This window comes from Melopsittacus undulatus, chromosome 1, assembly GCF_012275295.1.
Source record: "Melopsittacus undulatus isolate bMelUnd1 chromosome 1, bMelUnd1.mat.Z, whole genome shotgun sequence".
Taxonomy (NCBI): domain Eukaryota; kingdom Metazoa; phylum Chordata; class Aves; order Psittaciformes; family Psittaculidae; genus Melopsittacus; species Melopsittacus undulatus.
Genome location: NC_047527.1, coordinates 43,282,851 through 43,304,353, shown reverse-complemented (window position 1 = coordinate 43,304,353; position 21,503 = coordinate 43,282,851). Strand labels below are relative to the sequence as shown.

General features: G+C 40.9%; 1 protein-coding gene across 1 annotated transcript in view; it reads left to right on the top strand.

Annotated features, from left to right (window-relative positions):
* SPIDR (scaffold protein involved in DNA repair) overlaps positions 1 to 21,503 on the top strand; it is a 201,391-nt gene that overhangs the window by 11,257 nt on the left and 168,631 nt on the right. Inside the window, exon 5 of the mRNA XM_034064692.1 lies at positions 1,120 to 1,286. Within this exon, the coding sequence (XP_033920583.1) occupies positions 1,120 to 1,286 (167 nt within the window). The remainder of the gene's footprint in view (positions 1 to 1,119; positions 1,287 to 21,503) is intronic.

The window sequence follows — 21,503 nt, the reverse complement described above, 5'->3', positions numbered from 1 at the left end:
CCTGGTCACCCATGTCTGTGTTTAAAATTTCTGATTAAGCTTTCTTGTAGTGAGAGACAGAAATGCAGTCATGTGTGTGGAAAAAGCCGGCAACACCAGAGCTGGTTAGTTCTCTGGGAAGTTCCATGAAGAAACTAGTGACTTAGACTGTAGTAGCATTGCAAGTTCAGGGGATACTGCCACAGTTCCATAGGTCTGTACAGATGCGTGGTGTGTTCTGCAGGTGCCTCCTTTCTCTGCTGCCTCTCCCCTACACACAACTCTTCTGGTGTTAGAAATGTGCCATTTACAGAAGCAAAAAAGCAAACCCAAAAAAAGCTTTCATCAGTTCTCCTCCAAACATGCTCATTTATATAAAATACGTTCTTCTTCTCAGTACCTTGTGGCACTTGGACCTGAAGGGTGGAGAGGCTGCTACAGCAGCTCAGGCTTCCACTGCCTTCAGGAGCTCCTCAGAGGTACGAGGTTATCCGAAAATACTGTGTCTTTCCTTGTGCCTGTTTCTGTTGAATTATCCTAAACAGCCCTGTCTGCCCTGTCTCTGATGTGCTTAGATGCTTGATTTGCTGATGTATTTAGCCGTGGTGTTTTAGGAAGTGACCATTTCAACTACCTTTTTCATTTTTGTGAGGGGGTTACCACTAATAAATCACCTACTTACACTAAGTTTTCAGCTATTCCAGATCACTGTCTGAGATGTTTGCTTAGAGCAGTTAATTTCTGAACAGATACACTGGTAAATCAAAAGCAATTGGGGGGAAAAAGATAACCAACCCAAAACAAAGCACTTAACCCTAGGAAAACTAATAACTACCAAACTAAAAATCCCCTTCCTACCTCAGCAGTTAAATATACCGCCTCTTTGCCCATAGAGCTTTGAAATCTTATTTGTATGTATTTTTTTGTATCTTTTTCACTGAAGATTGTCTGTTTCTACAATTTAGATTTTCTGAGAGACAGGATTACAAAATAGTTAAAGACCAGTTGAGCATATGCAAAAAAAATAACATTGCATTTGTTTTCTCAAGTTTGGGATAATTGTAGTGTTACTCTGACCTCGTGGTTATGAATAATACATGGTGATTAAGAAAAACTCTTTATACAAATATTGTATTTCAGATGACTTGGAGTTCATTGACTGGGAGCAGGATAGTGATTCCACCGATTCGTGTGGTGGGTCAGAAAAAAGCAATAGCTCACTGGAGATATCAGACTCGGACTCCTGCACAAATCTTAATTCTTTGTCTGTCAAAGAGGAGAGTGATGGGAATGATGTGCTTTGTAAGGTAAGAAACTGTTTCAAGAAAAAAAATGCTTCTACTATAATTATGGAGAATATTAATATTTGATTGCACTTAATTTGGATGAAAGTGAGGATTTTGCTTACCTTATCTTTCCAGAAGGAAATCTGTGTGCAAGAATCTCATCAGCTAAGATTTAGTAGCATTTTCTTATTATTACATATGTTACATATATGGAAAAATATAATTTTATTTATAAAGAAGGCATTCTGTGTCAACCATAGAAGAAATAGCAGAAGTTTTTATTTAGTATCTAACAGTGAAATGACTTGTATCAAAAGACCCCAGACTTGACAGTATGCTAGGCACAGTGACACTTAACCTCTGGCGCTGGAGGCTGGCTGCATCCTCCAGTGCCTGCCATGCTGCCCAGCATGCGAGGGAGACGCTCACAGCCGGCCTACCCAGCCGGCCGGGGCTGGCACCCGCGGGCAGGGTGGAGGGACTGGGTTTGCCTGGCCTGGGGGAGGCCGACGAGGGCCAGTGTTCTTCATGGAGGAGCCCAGCGAGAGGGCCTGGGGCAGCGGGACCGAGCTGGACGAGGCGGTGGCCGGGGGGGCAGGGAGGCAGCCAGGGGCATTGTCCGGGCAGCCGTGTTGCCGGTGAGGACTCGCACAGCCGCCTGCCTGCGGGCCGGACCAGAACGCCGCCAGCCGCTCTGTCGGCAGAGGGCGCCGCAGGCCTGGGCACAGCCTCCCGGGTCTCGGCCGCGGGCGCGTCCCCGCCTGCCGGTCCGGCCGCCGCCTCCCGCGGGCGGGGCCCTGCGGCGGCTGCTGTGCCCCGGCACGCAGGGTGGAGGTGTGCCACGGCCTGCGGACCGGGGAGGGGAGCGGGGCGGGCAGAGGTGGGCATGCGGAGGGCTGCTGCCGAAGTGCATTGAAGATGCACTAAACCGCGTGTAAATTTACGTGTAGATTCTTCCTGTGAGAGAGTGTGGATGGAGTATGATGCCAGCTGCTGTGGTGGGTGCCACATGTGGCCAAGCTTTCGGCTTGCCCACATGTGTCAGTAGCAGTTCAGCATCGGCAGCTCAGAGTGCAGCAAGGGTTAGTCAAGTATTTCTCAGGTTCAGGAAGATGTGATTTTAAATAGCACAAGTGCTGGGCAACAGCATCAGAGATCACATGAGGAAGTCTGCATAAACATGGGAAAACAGAACTGGGATTTCAGCAAGCAGTAAAAGTTGTTCTGCTTTTGTTATACCAGCATGACTTACCCTGATATAGATGGAGAGTTGGATAAACGTTATGAGACACGTTCGTATTAGTACATGGTGTTCATGAGAGGACTTTTTCAGATGTAACCATACTGTAATAAAAAGGTTTTAACCCTAACCAGAAGTTGTGATATTGCAAAAGATGTGGGTACACTGGAAATCTGAGGATGCCTATGCAGATTTCCCTTTCTCTCTTCCCAGTTGGAGTGCCATGCTGTGGGAATTTTCATGGGTGGTCAGCCTCACCAGTAAACTTTCTTCTGGGAATCTAGTGTATGCAGGGGGGTAAATCCCCAGTGATCACTGTGCTTGTTGTAGTCTTTGTTTTGCTTTTCTTGGGATATGCTGGTTTCCTACAAAAAAATTGCAGCCAGGCTGTTGGAGAACTTTCCAAGACAGAATAGAAAAGCAGTGTTCACTCTAGGAGGTCATTTGCTGTATAAGTATTCTTTAAAAAGGCCTGTTAATTTTGTGGCCTAGTTCATGGTGGGGGAAGGAAAAAAAGCCAAATGTTGATATATCATCATTTTTGTGGTATTTACTGAATCTCTGGAACCTAATGGAGTGTGTGGATAATCAAAAGACCATGAAGTTTATTTTACCCCACTTCAAAATATGCCAAATACCAAGAGGTTCTGGAGGTTTAGGATTGCTGCCAAAGTTTCTTTATGGTAGTATTTACTCATGGTAGGAGTGGACTAGGTTTCTAATGGGAAATGTCAAAAGATGAATAACTTTATGGCTTTTTTCCCCCGTATATACCAATAGATCTATTTTGAAATTTACTTCTATTCAGTTATAATTAACTACATAGAAGCACTTAGTGTATTGTTTTCATATGGAGATAAAACTCTTGCTTATCTGTGGAGTCCAAAGCTACAGTCCTGTTTCACTTTATGTTCCAAGTCCCTGTGCTGTGTCTTTCCTATCAGCTAGCCACCTCTGACATGTGAAGCTGCTTGACAGAGGACAATGAGGAAGGCAGGTTGAAGCTGGCCTTGTGGGGAGCAGCTGTTACCTAATTTTTGGGTTCGATTCAGTTCAGAAGTCTTGAAGAAAACATGCAAGATATGACATGGCCATGCTTTGCTTTCCTTTGTATATCTTTAGGGGATGGGAGAGTTAGTTTTTAATTGTTAACTTTCCTTTGACCTATAACTGGTTAAATTTTTGCTTAAGATGGTACAGGACAAAGATCTGTGAAGGCCTGGTCCCAGATGGTTTTATTCTGTGAGTTCCGGAGCTTTCAGTTGCCTGTGGTGGATGCCTACTTGACCTTTTTCTTGGAGGCTGTGGTGCTAAAGTAAACATTAATGTTATCTTTCTCAGTGTATTTATTTTCCTGAAGAGTACTATGTAGTCACCTCAGAATTGACCTAACATTTTTATGCATTGGAAATGACTGCTTTTTGCCACACTTGTGCAGAGATTTTGTCTCATGAGCTCAAAGTTCCATATTTCATAATTTTTAATCTCTGAATTATTTTCAACTTCTATATATCTTAATGATAGGGATTAAATGAAATCTAGTGCTCTTGTTAGGTCAGTTCATGTCTTCTGCCATACTACCTCCTAAACTGGTTACTTTCTCTGGCCCTGTACACTGAGTGTGGCATCATCTCATCATGCTCAGATCCCTTCTTATGAGACTTAAGAGACTAACTTAGTCCCTTATAGTGGGCCAGTGGTTTTATGGAGTATATAATTTTGGTATCTTACAGAGTATGGTCTTTTTTTTTTTCCTTTCCTGTGTGTTAAATCTATTTACCAGTTGCTAGTGAGTAGCCAGTTATGCCTCCCTTATAGGCAAGGCAAGTAACATTCATCCCTGACTGGTATGAATAGAATTTTTCACATTTTATATTGCTGATGTGTAGGAATTAGGTAGTCTTCTGTACTTGAAGTATTAATTAAGCTTAACTGGTTATAGCAAACCCTCTTTATTGCAGGGCACATTACTAAGCTTATCTGCTGATCTTAACTTCTAATTTGGCTGAAAATTCATCAAAACCCCGGCATGGTTAAGAGTTTGTTTAATTTAAATGCATAGAGAATACCAAGAAGTTTGCTGAATGGTGATAGGGCTATTCTCTTTTTCAGTTGTCTATTTTATGTGTTTTTAAAGTGTGAAAAGGATCACTGCCATGTTCTCAGCTCTCTTGTGCTTCAGTCTGTGTGCCCTGGCAGCAGGCATTCTGATGTTACCTTGAGTCTTGTGCAAAAACTCTGTGTAATATTCTGCAAAAGGTTAATTTGGGGGTTTTCCCTGAGTGAAGAACACATTTGAGAAGTCCTTCCTGCACATCGAATGTATGTAGGTGTATGTCTTTTACTTGAGGCCTTCTTATTTATCTAAATAAAGTTCACTTACTTGCTTAGTTCATGGATTTAATACTATCTTAACTTTGCTTTTTAAAAAAACCAAGCTCTTCCCCTTCTGTGACATTACATTGAGGGGGATTCAACATAATGAAATTCTGAAGAGATCACTTAAAAGATGAGTAGGCCAATATTTTCTGGGCCTGCTTTTATGTCCTTGCTCTCTTGATCCATTAAAATGGTAATGATGACTATCATTGGCTCAGTAATTAGAATTGAGTCTGGAACTATTATTGTGTAACAGAATTTAAAAGAGGTTATCTTAAGGTAGGAAATTATTATTACAGCAAATGGAATTTGTGTCATCCTGTTAGACTTATGACTTAACACTGATAAAGAGTGATGATATGACCATGTTATTGCAAGAACCAATTCTTTCAGCCCATTACCAAAGAAAACTTACTAGAATATATACAAGAACACCCACAAGCTTACTGTTACTCTAAATATGTATTTCATGGAGTAACTCGGGTTGGAAAGGACTTAGAAATGTCTCCAGTTCAACCTGCAGAAAGCAAGCTCCGGTGCAAGATCAGACAAGGTTGCTTAGGGCTTTATCCAGTTGGATCTTGGAGTACTGTTAAGGATGCAGACAGCATAACCAGTCTGGGCAGCGTTCTTCTTCCTTCCCTGACTCTTTCCTCCCTGTCTCCCAAAAACTAGAATCTTACTTTTCTGAATAGAATCAGTCTCTTCTAGCAGGACTCTTCAGGTGGGCTTTTGAGATGACACCTATTAATCAAAATATTGCAGGTCAGTAGTGGCACAGAAACAGATGCCTTTTGTGTTCATATCACCAAGGTGGAATGATTTATACCTGAACTAATAGACAAAACTGAACTTGTGCACCAGCTGCTTTCTGCTGCATCCCATCTGCAGGGATGTCCCTGCATCTCCTGATCCAGAAATGTAGCTTTGAAGCTTTTTCCTGAGTCACAGACAATAGTTTCCCTCTCAACTTTGTTACCATGATCTGCTCAGATTATTGGAATAGGAAACAGCATGTTTCTGGATGAGCGGTGGCTATCTGCATTATAACTAGCTTCTTGTAAGTGTTCAGTTAAACAATGACCCCATTAATTTTAAATCGGGATTGAAGATCAGTTAATATCTAACTGGCTCAGTTGTTCCTTTTGCTTTGATGGTTGAGAGTACCTTGGGGAAAACTTTATAATTCTGAGAGATGGGAATTTAAATCTCAGTGTAGCTGAACTGGTTCATTATTTTCAGGAATGATGCGGTCAGTCATACAAGTGCTTTGACACTCAAGTGTCTTTTTGATGATGTAGAAGTCTTGAAAATCCATGGTGCCCATTTTGAAGGAAGTTTCATTGGCTGTTTTCATACATACAGGTATGTATGTATGTATGTATGGGCGTTCATGCTTTTGTAGGTGATCCAGAGTGTCCCTGAGGTAGCTGTACTGTGTGCTCGTCTAGTGAAATTCCTGGATGCGTTATTAACTGAATATAGCAGAAACCCCTGTGTACCACATTCTGGGTGTACAAAATCTGATGGATTGCAGGAACTATTACAGTGACATAAACAGACTGTAGACCTTGCAGCCTTGTGCTGTCATTCTCAGACTGTATTTTTATGTTTGAAGCACTGGGCTGTTTGTGCATGCTAATCCAGCCCCTCTGCTTTGTTTAACTTTAGGCTTCAGCTGAGCCCTGTATTCATTCTTGCACAGCTCTGGAGAGCAACAACTTTAAGTGCAGCTGACAGCATTGCTATCTCGGCGTCCACGTATCAAATGCCCCCCTCTTTGCTGTCTTCCCCCATCTCTTCCCTTCTTTTGTCTGGTGTTTTAAACAAGATTCAAAGGGCCTGTGTTAGTTTCTGTGTTTGCATGCTGCAGGAGACATCTGTGTTTCCTCAGGTCTGGCACCTCTTGGTGGTGTGGCAATCTTTATAGCACTGCAGAGGGTCTTCAGGTGTACTAGGGAGAAGGAAGGTAGTATATGTTTTCCTTGTCAGGGCCCTGATCTCCATCTGAAGAGATGAAGCAGTGAAAGAGGGTCTCATCTGTCTCCTGCTGGTAGCCTGCCTGGTGCTACAGCAGAAGAGGCTACAGGAAAGAGTAGAGCATGCACTGCTGGGAATACAGTGCCCTTCTCTGAAGGGAGAGAAGGGATAAAGCCAGAGGAGTAAAGAACATTGGTAGGAATTTGAAGTCTTTTGTCATACTTGCTTCCCCACCCCTGATGAGGTGCTCTATTGCTTGCCATTATCGATAATTTGCTAATAGTTTTGTGCTCTGCAAAAAGGCAGGAGGACAGTGAAAAAGCTGCTGGTTTTGATTTGTCTGACTTAGTCTTCCAAACTGTTTCAGGACTCCTCAGGCCAAACTGGACAAAAGTTTTATTTGGATTTGTTTAAAATCCTTTTTCAAAGAAATGGTGGAAGAGAAGTATTTGTGTAATACTATGATCTTAACCATTTCTTGTTCTGATAAATGTGCGTTCTAGATAGCGTGATTCTGGAAGGAGACCTGAACAGAGTAGATTGTCTAATGGCTTGAATTCTTTAAAAGCCTTTGATTCAATCTTTCTTGTGGTTTGTTACTTGGTTTTAATAATTATATGATCTTCTAGTGCCTGGTTCTGTCACCCATCATGCCAGTTCATTGTGTCAGGTGGAGGCCTGAATATTTCAAGGAAAGTCAAATGCTCTTTGCTACCAGGCATGCTTGTTGCATCCAGTGGTGAAGTAGACCTGGTCCTTTTGAGGTACCTAGTGCAGTTGCAGGTTGCATCTTTTCGTAAGTGAACTTTACTGGTATATGGGTTTGTGGCAGCAATATAGGAAAGATAGTGCACAGAACCATCTTGAAAGAGATGCATGTGTAATGGTGCTTATTGAATGACTATTAAGTGAAAGTAAGTTACTTGAATGTCCAAGGTAATCCAGTTCCTGATAGAACAAGTAAAGCACTAGTTGTACCAAAATCATCCAACTATTCCTGTACTTAGGCTTCATCTTCTGAATTTATTGTCACTTTTCAGTGAAACACAACTGTCCCTTTTGTGGTAAGGGGTTAGTGTATACTGGCTCTCTGTAGAATCTATCAATTGTGAAGATGTGGAAATAAATTTAGAATATCTTAGAAAGCACAGGAAAACCAAAATTTAGAAACCAGTCTATACTAACCTTGGGGTTATTAAAATCCCCAAGGTTTTTCTGGTATGTTTCTTCCTTTTTTGCAATGGATTAGGCTCTTGTATATCTGTGCTTGTTTTTATTGCATGGAAGAAGGCAGCTATGTGGGGTTTTGTTTTGTTTGTGGGTTTTTCTAAGTCATGCCGCTGTATATTTTGTTTGGAAAGAATGCAGTTTGGTGGTATGCTATGGGGAACAGGACATTTGTTCCTGGCTCCCATTGCAATGTACAAGTGTGTCGGGTAGATAAGAGAGGAGTAGAAGAGGGCAGAACAAATGGAATAAACTGAGTATGTTTATAATAAGACTTAAGAAATTTGGAGACGGGAACTTCTGTTGGGTGGGGGGGTGTTTGGCTTCCTTGGGGACAATGAGATGGGGCTGGGCTGGGGTAAAATCCTAATGTCTTATATCCAGTTTGACAGGGTCTGTGTCATCTTCTGTTGGTCTTGCGCTGTGATAAACAGCTTCTGTGCAAATGTCTGAATCATCTGTAGATGACAGTTCAGATTTACAGTTCTTTTGTTATCAGGACACATTCCAGTCTAATAACACTGGTAACTGATTAACCCTTTCTGTGGAGATGGGCTGTAGCAATGGGCTGTAATTCTATAACTGTAATATGTTAAAGAGGATTTTTCCTGTTCTGTGTGCTCATGTATGTGCCAGCTGCATACAACCCTGCTCCCATGGGAGCAGGGTTTTAAGATCACTGGGTTTTCTTTTCCTTTCTTTAGTATATTGTTACTTGCCTTCAGACCAGAGCAGCAGCCTTGACTACTTGATGGCTTTGTCTCTCTGTCCTTGGTCTCTCTGGAAACATGCTGAAACATAAAGTGTTGCTTCATATGGTAACTTGCACTATTCACAACTTCAGCCCAGCTTTGCTATTCCCACTTCCTGGATATGCAAAGAAGCTGTTACACCTTGCTGTTGATTCACTGCTCATTCCCAGCATGGTGGCATACTTTTTGACTGAGTCCTTGTCATTCTCCTCCCACTCTGTCTCCTCTTCTCAGCATGTTCATTATTTCACTCACTTGTCCCCATTCACCCTCACCTGGTCATTGCTCAGTCTCAGTTCACCAGTTTTCTCTTACCTAATATAACCACTTAGTTCCATGCCACCAAATACTCTCATGTAGTTGCAGCTCCTTAGAAGTGATGGCTGTGGCAGCTCCTCATATCAGGTGTTCTGCACAACACAACAGCTCTTGTTTCTCTGTGTGTATTTTTTTCATTGTTTCACCAGTGGAAGAAACTTAGAAACATACTCCCTTAGTAGGAATCATGGTGGCACTACTGGGAAGTTTGATGCTTCTGAGAGGAAATGACTTGTTGATGCTCTGCAGGCACCTTGACATAATCCTGTGCAGGGAAAAGAGACCATTGAAGTTAAGTGAGAAAAGCAGACTGGAACTGCCTGCTTGCAAAGGCAAACATGATGTGCAGAGCAGTTTCATCCTGACATAAAGTAGTCATGGATGAGAAGGGTTGAGGCTTGTGTTGGGGCTTAAATATTCTGAAAAGCTACTAAAAACATTGCAGTTCAAACCACAAATTTTACTCATCAGCTGTACTTTTGGATAATAGTTTCGGTGTTGTCATTCGCATTAAAAAAATGCAGTGAAACGAGGAGAGTTTCAGAGCAAGTTGGTAAGAGTGATCAGATATATGGCATGTTTTCCACATGAGAAAAATTCTATGGAGTAGAAGCTTTCAGCTTCAAAAAGAAACTGCTGTGGAGAGGACATGAAAGGAACCCATAGAATCATAGAATAGTTAGGGTTGGAAAGGACATTAAGATCACCTAGTTCCAACCCCCCTGCCATGGGCAGGGACACCTCACACTAAACCATATCACCCAAGGCTTCATCCAACCTGGCCTTGGATGAATCACAAATAGATAGGAATAAGTAACCAAAATGACTAGGTGCTGAATGGAGTTAGGAGACATCAAGTGAAACCAGCAGGTTGATTCAACATTAAGGAATTTTATTCATCCCATCATATGAGCTGCAGACCTCCTTCCCACAGGATGATACGGCTGCTGAAAGATTGCATGGGTTCCAAACTAGTTGGACAAACTCATGGAAGACAAATCTGTTAAGGATTAAATACAAAGATCTTGCCTCCAGTTGAAGCCACAAACTAGAATCAGGGAGGCTGTTCTGTGGCAGCATTGCCACATGCTTGTCCTGTTTTAAACTCTTCCCTAAACATCTGATATTAATCATTGTTGGAGACAAAACTAAAGGGTTAGAATACTTCCCCTGTAGATTCCCCTACAGCTATTCCCATGTTTGCGTGGTGTGGACTTTTCAGTGTGTATGAATTTTGTCTTCTTTCAGTTGTGACCCTTGATGCTTTCCCTTGAGAGCAACTGACAAGTCACATACCAAAACATGACATTGTAAATAGATCTCCACTTGATGCAGTGCTGTGGGTACCCTTTGTAGCCCTGGTTCTCTACCACCTGCTGCTCTGTGTGGCTTCTGCAGGGTGTTTTTTCACATGGCCTAGTTTGTGCTTACCTCGTGTTTTTAATAAAGATTTCTGAACAGACACAGGGATGGAGAGGAGTCTTTAAGACAGCTTGTAGAGGGTGATGGCTGGAGCCAGGCTTGCCCAGAGAAGCATTTAGCTTCCCTGGAGTGAGCTGGTGACAGGCTTCACAGCCTAAGCTTCTTTGTTTTGGTGAGAGAGAAGTGCAAAGGTAAGTTTGGGTTTGTTTGGTTTCCTTTTTTTAACTGAATTCTGTAATTTTTATAACTAATTCAAAAAGCACCATGTTTTTCTTTTTTCTAAATGTATGTGCTTGTTGAAGTACCTTTAAGCATCATGAAATGAAAAAAATAGTGGTGTTGCTGAGTTTTATTGTGAATCTGGTATGTTCCAGTAATAAAGCAGTTTGTCTAAGATATGAAGCACTTCAGGATCTTTTAGAATGGGAGTACAGTATGACAAGCAGTATAAAAAGAATAAATACTGTAAATCCACAATATTGAACTTTTGTTCTGGGCTAAGCAGGGTAATTGCAGCTCCTGTTTGGAATTAAGTATGTGAATGCATGAGTGTATAATGGTGTGGGCTTTATTTAGTGCATATGCTAAAGTAATAAATAATGTGTTATAAACTGATGATACAGGATTGTTGAAGATTTATCTAGCTGGAGTCCTGAATTAGAATTGTACTGGGAGAAAACTGTGAGACTATACTTATACATTGCGCAGTGGGAAAAGGAAGGTTTCTTTTGCAGTTTAGATGCATTGAGATTATTAAGTCTGAGACATTGTGAGTTTTATCTTTCAGTAGCTACCTTAGTCCCTTTCTGAACCAGTTTAAATTCATTTCTTCAGTCATTTGGTGGGGATGGATACCCCAGTCTAATAAGGCATTGTGTGTTTAAGACAAAACCAGAAAAAAAGACCTTTTATTGTGGCAATTGTACATAAAACATCATATTTCCTGTTTTCATTTTTACTTATTTTCTGTGTCGTTCTTTGTAGACATGTACAGAGAGAAGAATTAACAGTATTACAGACAATGTAACAGTTTTACAGAGCTGCTTTTAAAACCAGATTATATAGCTGTATACCAGGAACTTCACCATTGGTGAGATTTAGTTAAAATCTCTTAAAGGACTCAACAGGGTCATCCTTATAATGTAAGATAGTTCTGGTGTGTTGGGCTGATATAAGAAGTTTTGTATGTTGTTTATTTACTGGTTTAGCAAGGGTCAGGGCAGCTCTTTGCACTAAGAAACTTTGTCATCAGCCTCAGCCTGTAGTTACTGGAGAATGAGGTAAGGAGAGAAAGACATGTATTGTTCTTTTGCATACTTTGTTGGGAAAAGGTTGGATTAAAAAATATCAGGTTATGGAGACTTTTCACAGGGACATTCATTTTTTTAGAAATAAATTAGGGCATAACTGCCGCTCTCATATGCTTGAAAAGCAATGAGCCAGACAACAGGTAAGATTGACAATTTAAACAACAACAAAGTCAATGTTTTTACAAGAAAGAAGTCTGAAAAAAAAACCCAAACCAGGAGGGTGATTATTCCCATCTACTTTTTAACCTTTAGATGCATTTGAGTCTTATTTTCCACACTTTTTTCCCCCATGCAAACACTAGAGGTAGATTTGTTTCTTACATTATTTTTGACTTGTGGCTTACATTACTTACAACTTAAAGGGTCTGTGATAGCTTTTCTGTAAGAGTATTTAGTTTTTAAAAGCTTAGCACTAACCACAGGGCTTGTGGAAGGAAAAACTAGTCAAGTGGGCATCAGAACAGGGCAGAGAATTCTATTCTTATATGACTTTATAGTTTCAGATAAATGGTTCCCATACTTACTTGATGGCTTCTTGAATCTAATGAGCTTATAGGTAAAACTAGGTTCAGGAAAATGCCTATTTTGGTTTCTTCAATGTTTAGGAAATAAAATTACCAGAAAAGTGAATGCATCACTTTTTCATAATGAAGATGCTGAGCTGATTCATCACTTTTGTATATGAGTCCAATTGAGAAATATTGCACATATTGTGAATGTTCCCATTTGGAAATTGTGGATGCTGAGTATAAATATTTAAGTTAGTTAATATCATAACAGTTCACTCTGGGAGCTAAGTAGAAGAAATAATTGGGGAAAAGATGGAAAGGAAAATTAGAACATAATTTTATATAGTATTGGAAGGCAGTGTAACTTTTACGCCACACTTCCATGGTGCAAGTCACTTCTTGAAGACTAGAATGACAGGGAGATTAGGGTGGAGTTGTACCATATGATTATAAAGTATTACACATAATTTTTCATTGTGTGTGTATCTTTGCAACTATCCTGAACATTCTCAGGTTGGCATTTCTGCATGTTTAATATAGCAGTTGCTTGTGGATCATGACTTCAAAACTTTGATTGTGAAGAAGCAAAACTTCACATTTGCTGCATGCGAATTGCATAAGTTTTTGATGCTGTTCAGCTGTTACTTAATTGCCATCGATTAATTTGTAAGCATTTGGAAAGTGGTCGTGGAAGTTTTCTATCTGCCTTGCATGCTCCAGACACTCTGAACAGTCAGAAGTAATAATGTAGACAATAATCATTGAGCTTTGCACAGTCGTGATCCTTGTCGTCATCACAGAGCCAAAAAAAGTAAGACTACTGGTGATATAATGTGTGGTGGTTTATTTTCACGTTTTGAGCAGAGAGGGATGATTTAAGAGACCACAGAATGCTAATTTCTGTTGCTTTGTTAGCATGCATATTTCAAATAAAAGAACAGCAAATGGATTTAATTTTTGAGATTTGCAGCCAGTAGGTCATAAAAATTCTCCATCTGCTTGTTAGCAGCACTATGCTCCACTTTTTAAAAGAAGAAATAAGATCATAATGTAGCTTATGTGCTTCTCTGAACTGGAATGAACTGGAATTCACTGGAGTGAAATGTTCAAAGGAGATTCCCAAGTGCTGGTAGTATTGCAGGGTTTGACTGCCAGAAAAGAATCTTTCAGTGTATTTTTAACTCCACCACTATGACTTATAAAACACACTTCATTGCTCATGCTCTTCAGCTGGCATGAAGTCATTGAACAGAGGTCACCACTTCTTCGTTGCATTTTTCGGTCCAAGTCTCAGCATAACACTCCTTAATTTTTCTGAAGCTTCTTTAGGTGTTGCAGCAATAGCAAACCACAGTGACTGGATTGGGAACCTGTGACTGGTGACCCACCTGTGGACTCTTCCAGTTACTTTCATTGATGACATTAAAAATGTTAAGAAGTTGTACAGTATTACTAGGCTTCTGCAGAGTTTGGTTTAGTAATTGGACATTTTTTTCTGGAGAAAAATCCAGGTAGTAAGTCAAATGACTCTCCCTTAGGATGTTCTGGAGTTGCAAATCGCTTCACTATGGAGGAGTATGTCAGGGAAGAAGTGTTTACTTTCTTTGCATTTCTTTGCATTATGCATCTTACATAGGCCACTGTCCCAGATAAGATGCTGAGTGCAACAAGTCTCTGGCCTGAGTTATTCTTGCTGTTCTTACTTTGTTTCCTTGATCTCCACAATTTTCAAGTCACTGTTTTATTGTGCATTTAAGTCCTTGACTTTCAGAATGTGGTTAGCATGTTCTCTTATGTGGCATTATGCCAGTGTTTATGGGATTAAAGCAAAAGGAAGTTCTGGTTTGCCGTTTACATCTGAAGTGCAGAGTAAATCTGATAGGTTAGTTCTATTCAGTGAAACCGAAACTTCAGATCTAGTGCTGCAGTCTCTCTGGACAGCGTTAGTCTCAGTATATTCAGTTTCTACAAATAATAATGCTTTAATTTTTGCTAGATAAAACTAGATGAATTGCATGTGTAGACATATAAACAATGCTGGGAAAAGTTAGGACTGAAGTCTTTGGTTTTATGAGCTTAACTGTGTAGTGTTGTAAAGAGAGGAAGTGGTACTGTGGAAAACCAATACCTGCTAGAACTCTTAAAAACCACACTAAGGCAAACCAGTGCATAATGAAATGGAAGCATAAAACTAAAGTGAGGAAGGTGATAGTTACAGCTATAAAGGAATTGGCAAAAAAATAGAATGAAATTAAGACTGAAGAAACAGACTTTGAATTTTAGTTAAATAAGGTGTGGGTACAAATCTGTGTTAACATTGCAAAATTCTATAGAATCCAGAAAGTTGATGGGTTGTATGACATCATTACTGTGGTTAAAATGTGGTCAGAACAAGTGTGTGTTTGTTCTTAGAAAAAGACATCAACCTGCAGTAGCTTTTGAAAATGAGAACATACACAGACCCTAAGCTGGAACTGGTAAAAAGAAAAGCGAGTGTCTAGGAATGTGTTCCCATATGTAGCTGGCAGTGAACATCTCCTTCACTGCAAACAGTAATAACTTACATTTAATAAATTGGAAGGTCTTGAGTTTTGTATGCATAGTAAGGCACAATTTGTCTGCTTCTATCTATCTGCGTTTATTGTAACCACAGATCACGTAAATCCTGTCATGTTGCCCCATAGGTAGCTCAACTTTTTTTCCTTTCACCTATTTTCTCTGCTTTTCATCTGGTAATAAGTCATTTCCAGACCAAAGTCTTATGAAGACTGAGAGATCAGGTGCTATGAAACAGCAATAAAATTAAAATGCTTTGACTTTGAATATTCCAGAAGCTGAAATGCAGTGCTAACCTAATTCTGGCATTATCCTGGTTTTACTCACCTATGGATGTGATGTATCACTCACATGCTACTTACACTTCCTGCTCCTCTGAAGTCATGTTTTTATGTTGCTTCTGCACTTCCGACTCACTCCTATTACGGATCTGTCCTAGATTCTTTTCTCTGACTCTCTAAATGATATTTTAACTATGTTTAAAAATGAGGGAGGAGAAAGTAGGCAAGCATGTTAGACTGTCAGGTTCTGCAACATCACTGACAGTAAGTGCTCTTTGCTTTATTATCAAGTGACCCAGCTCTCAAATTAATAACTCAACATGTTAACGGGGCTATAAGGAATTGCGGCTGTTCTTCAGTATGAATCTCGTTTACACTTGTTTTTAAGGAGTGTGACCCATCTAGTATAATCTTCCTTCCTTGACAAACAGTGTTATATTTAAGAAAATAAAAGTATTCCGCTCACCTAGATATTTTTTTTCCTACCTGGCAGGTATGTAACTGGTAAATGTAAGGCTTTCCTTTTACCTATGAAAGCTGTTGTGGTTGCTTTCATATGTATATAGCTGAAGATGGTCAGAGATGCATTTATGGCTCAGGATTCAACTGTCCTTTGAAAATGGGGCTTTACCATTCAAATTATTGGTGAACAGGTGGGGTTTTCTTTTGTATGTTAAATAAAAATATAATGTGCTGCAGCTGAAAGTTCTATGGACAGTATGTACTAAAGTCGGGGAATGTGTTACTGTGGTTTTGGTCCTGGTGCAGCTGATTGCATCCAATCACATGAGATTTCCTAAGCCACAAATGAAAATATTCCAGGGCTTAACAAACTGAAATACTTAATCTTTCAGAGTGATAAGGTGGTTTAGGAGAAGGGCAATAGAGCAAGTCTTGCTAGCTTTTGTGTTCAGCTACAAAATATGAAGGCTTATTGCTTTATCTTTGAATTGCAAGAGATCCTAACTAATTTTTTATTTTTTTATTTAACATCTCATTCACAGCCTTGAAGGGTGTATGAACAAACAATCTTACTGAATAAATACTTTAAAGAAATAAATCTCACCCTGTTTGAGCTAATGGCCTTGTGCATTTGTTTAGAGGCTGTAAACCACGCTGTGTGTTAGGGAGACAAGTAGCCTTGCATGACTGTGGTAAGTGTGTCACATCCTGCCCTCAACTTTGCCCTCCTTGGAGGCTCTGGCAGTCTCCCTGTGGTTTGCCCACTTGCCAGCAGGGAGTGGCTCAAAAACTTCTCCAACCTGTGGATCTGGTTCTCGAGCAAACTTTCAGACTTAACAGTATCTTGGTGCTCCTTTGCCAAGCCTAATTAGAAGAGAGGCAGGGTACTGGGACAGGCATTCAAAGTTTGGTGGACAACTCATCTGTAATACTGTGACAAATTTAATTGTGTGTATTCAAAGCATGCTGCACAGGGATCACTGTGGGTTTTTCCTCCTTGACAACCCAGTAAACTCCTTTGTAAACGTAAGACTACCAAACAGCTTCCCTCTTCTAGGAAAATCTTGCCCCCCATGCCTGTTGCAGGAGCAGTGTTTCTGGCTGTGATTGAAGGGGAATGGGCAGGTAACTGCTTTGATGTTAGGTGCATATGGTGTGAATGCCAGTACGTCTTGGTTAAATAGGAACTGCTTCTTCCATAGGGATTTTTAAAGTTAACCTATCAAGTCAAGGCATGTTGTTGGAACTTTATGTCTCCTGATATGAATTCCCTGTCATCTGTGCCATCAGATATCTTTTGTATTTCTTATTTGAATGCCTTTTGTTCCTGTAGCTTAGCTAACTCTGAATTTGTTCTCTCTGTTGCTTATTTAGGTGCCCTCTTTGATTTGGAGCCTGACCCTAGAAAGACAAGATTAGAAATTACCTCCACTGTTGTTTCTCTTGCTCTGTGAAAGTTTTCACTTATACATGATTATGTCAAATGTTTGTTAAGGAGGTGATCCTGCCCCTCTACTTTGCTCTTGTGAGACCTCACTTGGAGTATTGTGTGCAGTTCTGGTGTCCTCGACATAAAAAGGACATGGAACTGTTGGAACAAGTCCAGAGGAGGGCCACGAGGATGATCAGGGGACTGGAGCACCTCCTGTATGAAGACAGGCTGAGAAAGTTGAGGCTGTTCAGCCTGGAGAAGAGAAGGCTGCATGGAGATCTCATAGCAGCCTTCCAGTATCTGAAGGAGGCCTACTGGGATGCTGGTGAGGGACTATTCATTAGGGACTGTAGTGATAGGACAAGGGGTAATGGGTTGAAACTTAAACAGGGGAAGTTTAGATTGAATATAAGAAGGAAGTTCTTTACTATAAGGGTGGTGAGGCACTGGAATGGGTTGCTCAGGGAACTTGTGAATGCTCCATCCCTGGCAGTGTTCAAGGCCAGGTTGGACAGAGCCTTGGGTGACATGGTTTAGTGTGAGGTGTCCCTGCCCATGGCAGGGGGGTTGGAACTGGATGGTCTTAAGGTACTTTCCAACCCTAACTATTCTATGATTCTATGATTGTTAATTGTTTATAGAGGGCTTTTAAATTATTCATCCTTCAAGTAGTCCCATTCTCTACTTTGTCCTGATCAACATTTGTGGGTTTTTTTTTTTTTCTCCCATATGTGAATGTGTCCTTGTTGCATCCCACAGTGAGGAAAAACAAAAAACAGCATAAGAATTGTATTTTTCTTCTCTCCCTAGATTCTTGTACTTTAGGATGCATATACTCAGAAAATGGCATTCTGTGCATCAAAAATATATATCCACAAAACATCAAATGCATCACTTTTCTCATCATTTTATTTTTCATCCTGGGGATGTTAAGGCAGACTTATTTTCCCCACTGTTACAGTACTGAAGCTAATAATACTTTAATTTGAAAGACATAAGCAGGGTTCCAGTTGGAAGAAAAGGAATTTTGAAAGGATTTTCTGTGATACAAAACAGGGACTACTAAAAGGGCCTAATTGTTTCCTATGCAAGTTTTATTGTCTCTTTTTAGCAAATAGTTTATTTCTATAGTTGTAATGGTAACTTGCAGTCTGTAATAGTCAAGGTGAAAAATAATCAGTGCAGCTTTCATGTATAACACAGGCTTCTGATGTTGGAAGGGCTGACTGGAGATGTGGATCATCTCCTAGAGGCATGTGTTGTGTGTCTCATTAGAAAATCTGTAACTAGACAAAAATGTTGTCATTTTCAGCTGATGGATGATGGGTGGTGGAACGTTGGATCAGCTATTAACTGATGCAGCTTTTCAGGTTTGCACTGAAATAGTGGAAGCAGCTTCAGTGGACTGTCCAGGTAGGGAGCACTTCTGCGTTTCCATCTCCTATATATCCCTCTAACAGCATGAACTGTGTGCCAGGCTGAGGCTGTGTGTGTGAAAGGTAATGAGGATGAAACTGTATCCATCTTGCTGCTGTGGCCTGGCTGGAAGGCACTGCTGGAGGCTTCCACTCCAGGACACTGGTGGGGTTGCAGGTGGCAGGTATGGCCCAGCTGGGTGACTGGAGAAAGCCCTCTCAGTAGTTATCTGTGAACTGGTTTTGATCCTGCACCTATGAGTGTAAAATACCTCGATCAGTCACAGAAGAGGAGGATAGGACATCAGAGAAAGAAGACGTGAGAGACAAGAGGCAGAAAATAGACTTGAGCTGGCCTTTCTAAGAGGAAGAAGGGGAGTCTCAGAGGGAGGAAGTGCGGAAAAGGGAAATAATAGCCATATGGTATATGGGGGAAGTACATCAAGTTCATGGTTCATCAAGTTTATTTTGCCTGTTCTTCTCCTACTTGTTTGCGTTCCGTCGTATGACAGAGGGTTGTCATAATCCATGTGTGAATGACATAACTGTACAACTGGTCATCCCCTATAGAAGTGTTGCGTGAGATGCCTGCCTTGTCGCCTCTGTGTGAGGGGGTGAGTCAGGGGCAGCCCAGGCACAGGAGCCGCTGGCTGCCCTGGCTGCCTGGCTGAGCGCTGCATTGGAATTTTCCAGGTAGGGCACGAATGGAGGTGAGAGGGAGAGCGTGTGGGATGGGATTTGGGCAAGGAAGGGCTCGTCCTGGGGCGAGCTGCCTGTGTGCCGCGCTTCTGGCACAGGAGGGAGTGCCAAATGATAAGAATAAATCAGGGAGAAAACGCAGCAGATGCATTTAGAAGTATTTAATGCTGCCTTTGTGCTTTATTACCTTTTCATTATCATTTTCCTTTATTAATTTGAAACATACACTGACTTCTTTTCTCTCTCTCTCTTCAGCGTGGATTTCAACACATTTTTGTGCGGGTGCCAGGAACACTGTGTTCTGTTAAGTCACGGGGTGACGTAGGGTGCTGGCCACCCGCCAACCTGGGTCAAGTTCATTCAAATCAGTTTCAGTGGTGGCTCTCGCTGCCGGAGCCCTGTCAGTCCTCCCTTCCCATGGTAGGTGGCTCTCTTGCGTTAGTTTTCCCAACAGCCTGGGATTTCAGGGCTTTATACACTTCACAGGCTTTCCAGTTCTCTCTAGTGTCTGTGGAAGGATTAATGAAAAATCAAAAACAAAGCCCGATGTCGCATCAGTCTGTGAGAAGAGAGAGGGCCATGGGTTTATCGAGCAGAACAAGGTCCACAAGTTGTAGCATGTGTTTAAGCGTGCTCCTTTCGCTGCCCTCTAACTTTTTAATTATATTGACTTTTTTAACTCCTGCCCTTGTGACGGCTTGTAACCATGATTTGTGTCTTTAAAGCAGGAGCTACTCCTGACGTTCCAGTGAAAAAAATCTCTCTTGTGACAGAAATAGATGAAATGGCACAGACATGTGAAAGCAGCAAGGGCTGTGCTAGGTTAATCACTTCCCTTTCCTACAGGATTTTGTGTTTCGCTATCTTAGCCCTGGAGTTTTGGACGGCTCTTAGAAAATGCATTAAGTAAAGACCTCACTTCTTCAGGATGAGCGTCCATATACAGGATTGTCCCATGTCAATCAGACCAGTTTTCTTGGTCTCTTTATTCCAGCTTCCCTTTCAGGGGACTGTGTTGTTGCTACTTTGCATAGCAGCATACTTTTCCTTCCTGTAACCCTACCAGAAATCACACTAGATCCCTTCCCCTCCCCTTCACTTCCAGTAACTGCTCTGTGAGCAATAATTTTGGAACTGCTGGCAAAATAAGAGTCTTTGACAAGCTCATAAAATCCTTTACAACAGGATAGCAGTTATAGCCAGAGACATCACTAAATGGTCTCTAAGACAACTGTTGATATTTTAGTATTTGATGAGAAACCCATTCTTCCCGTTTGCTTCTGGGATATATATTTTTAATTAAGAATGAGATCTCTGGGAAAACTTGATGTTTCCACAGAGAGGTGATTAAAGAGAATGAAGAAGTGAATTTACAGGTCATGATTTAGATCTGGTTTTGCAGTTTCTTATTTGGACAGATTAACTATTTTATTTTCATCTTCATTCTTTTCAGCTGTGCACCAAGTTTCTTGGTCTTGACTCACTTGATGTTGGCTTTTAAGGGAGAGAAACATAGTAGTGTTAGGTTCCCATGATTCAACACCCACTCCTGAGTTACCTGTTGGTGCTTGCTGGCTTATCCTCTCTCTGAGGGAGAGTGGAGGATGATCAGATCTGTATTCATCACTAGGTGTCACTCACTTGCAATTACTTAAAGTATGTTTCAGGGCAAAATTAAAAGCAACAAAAACCTCTTTTGCTTCCCCACCTCACCCAAATTGGGCGTGCATGGGGGAAGGAAATGGTGTGAAATCTGGAAAAGATTTTCTTTCCATCCTTCTTTCCCATGAAACTACTGTATGCGATGTTTTGTAATTTTATGGCTTTATAGCGTATCTTGTTATCTAATTTTGTTATTCTTGTATAGTTCTGTTGATGCAAGATAAAATTTTCTTGTATATTTTCAGTGATGCTCTCTTCCCTCTATTATCAAGTGTGTAAAAGCTTAAAGAATAGCAAATTGCTTTGTAAAATGATACAGAAGTCTAGCTTAGGGGAGTTACAGTGATGGAACTACAGGATCACTTGAGAAAATGCTTGGAAAAAAACACAGATGACAGGACTCAAAGTTGTTCTTGGGACTTGATACTGAGCTATGCTGAGCAGAGGATGGGGATTAAAAACTATGCACGTATAACAATGATTTATAATTCTGCTATTTAAGAAATTATGTGGAATGCTGGGTTCTGGTCAGCCTTCTCCCATGTCAAGGGATTAGTATGGGTAATGTATATTCAGTTGTTGAATTGTAGAATG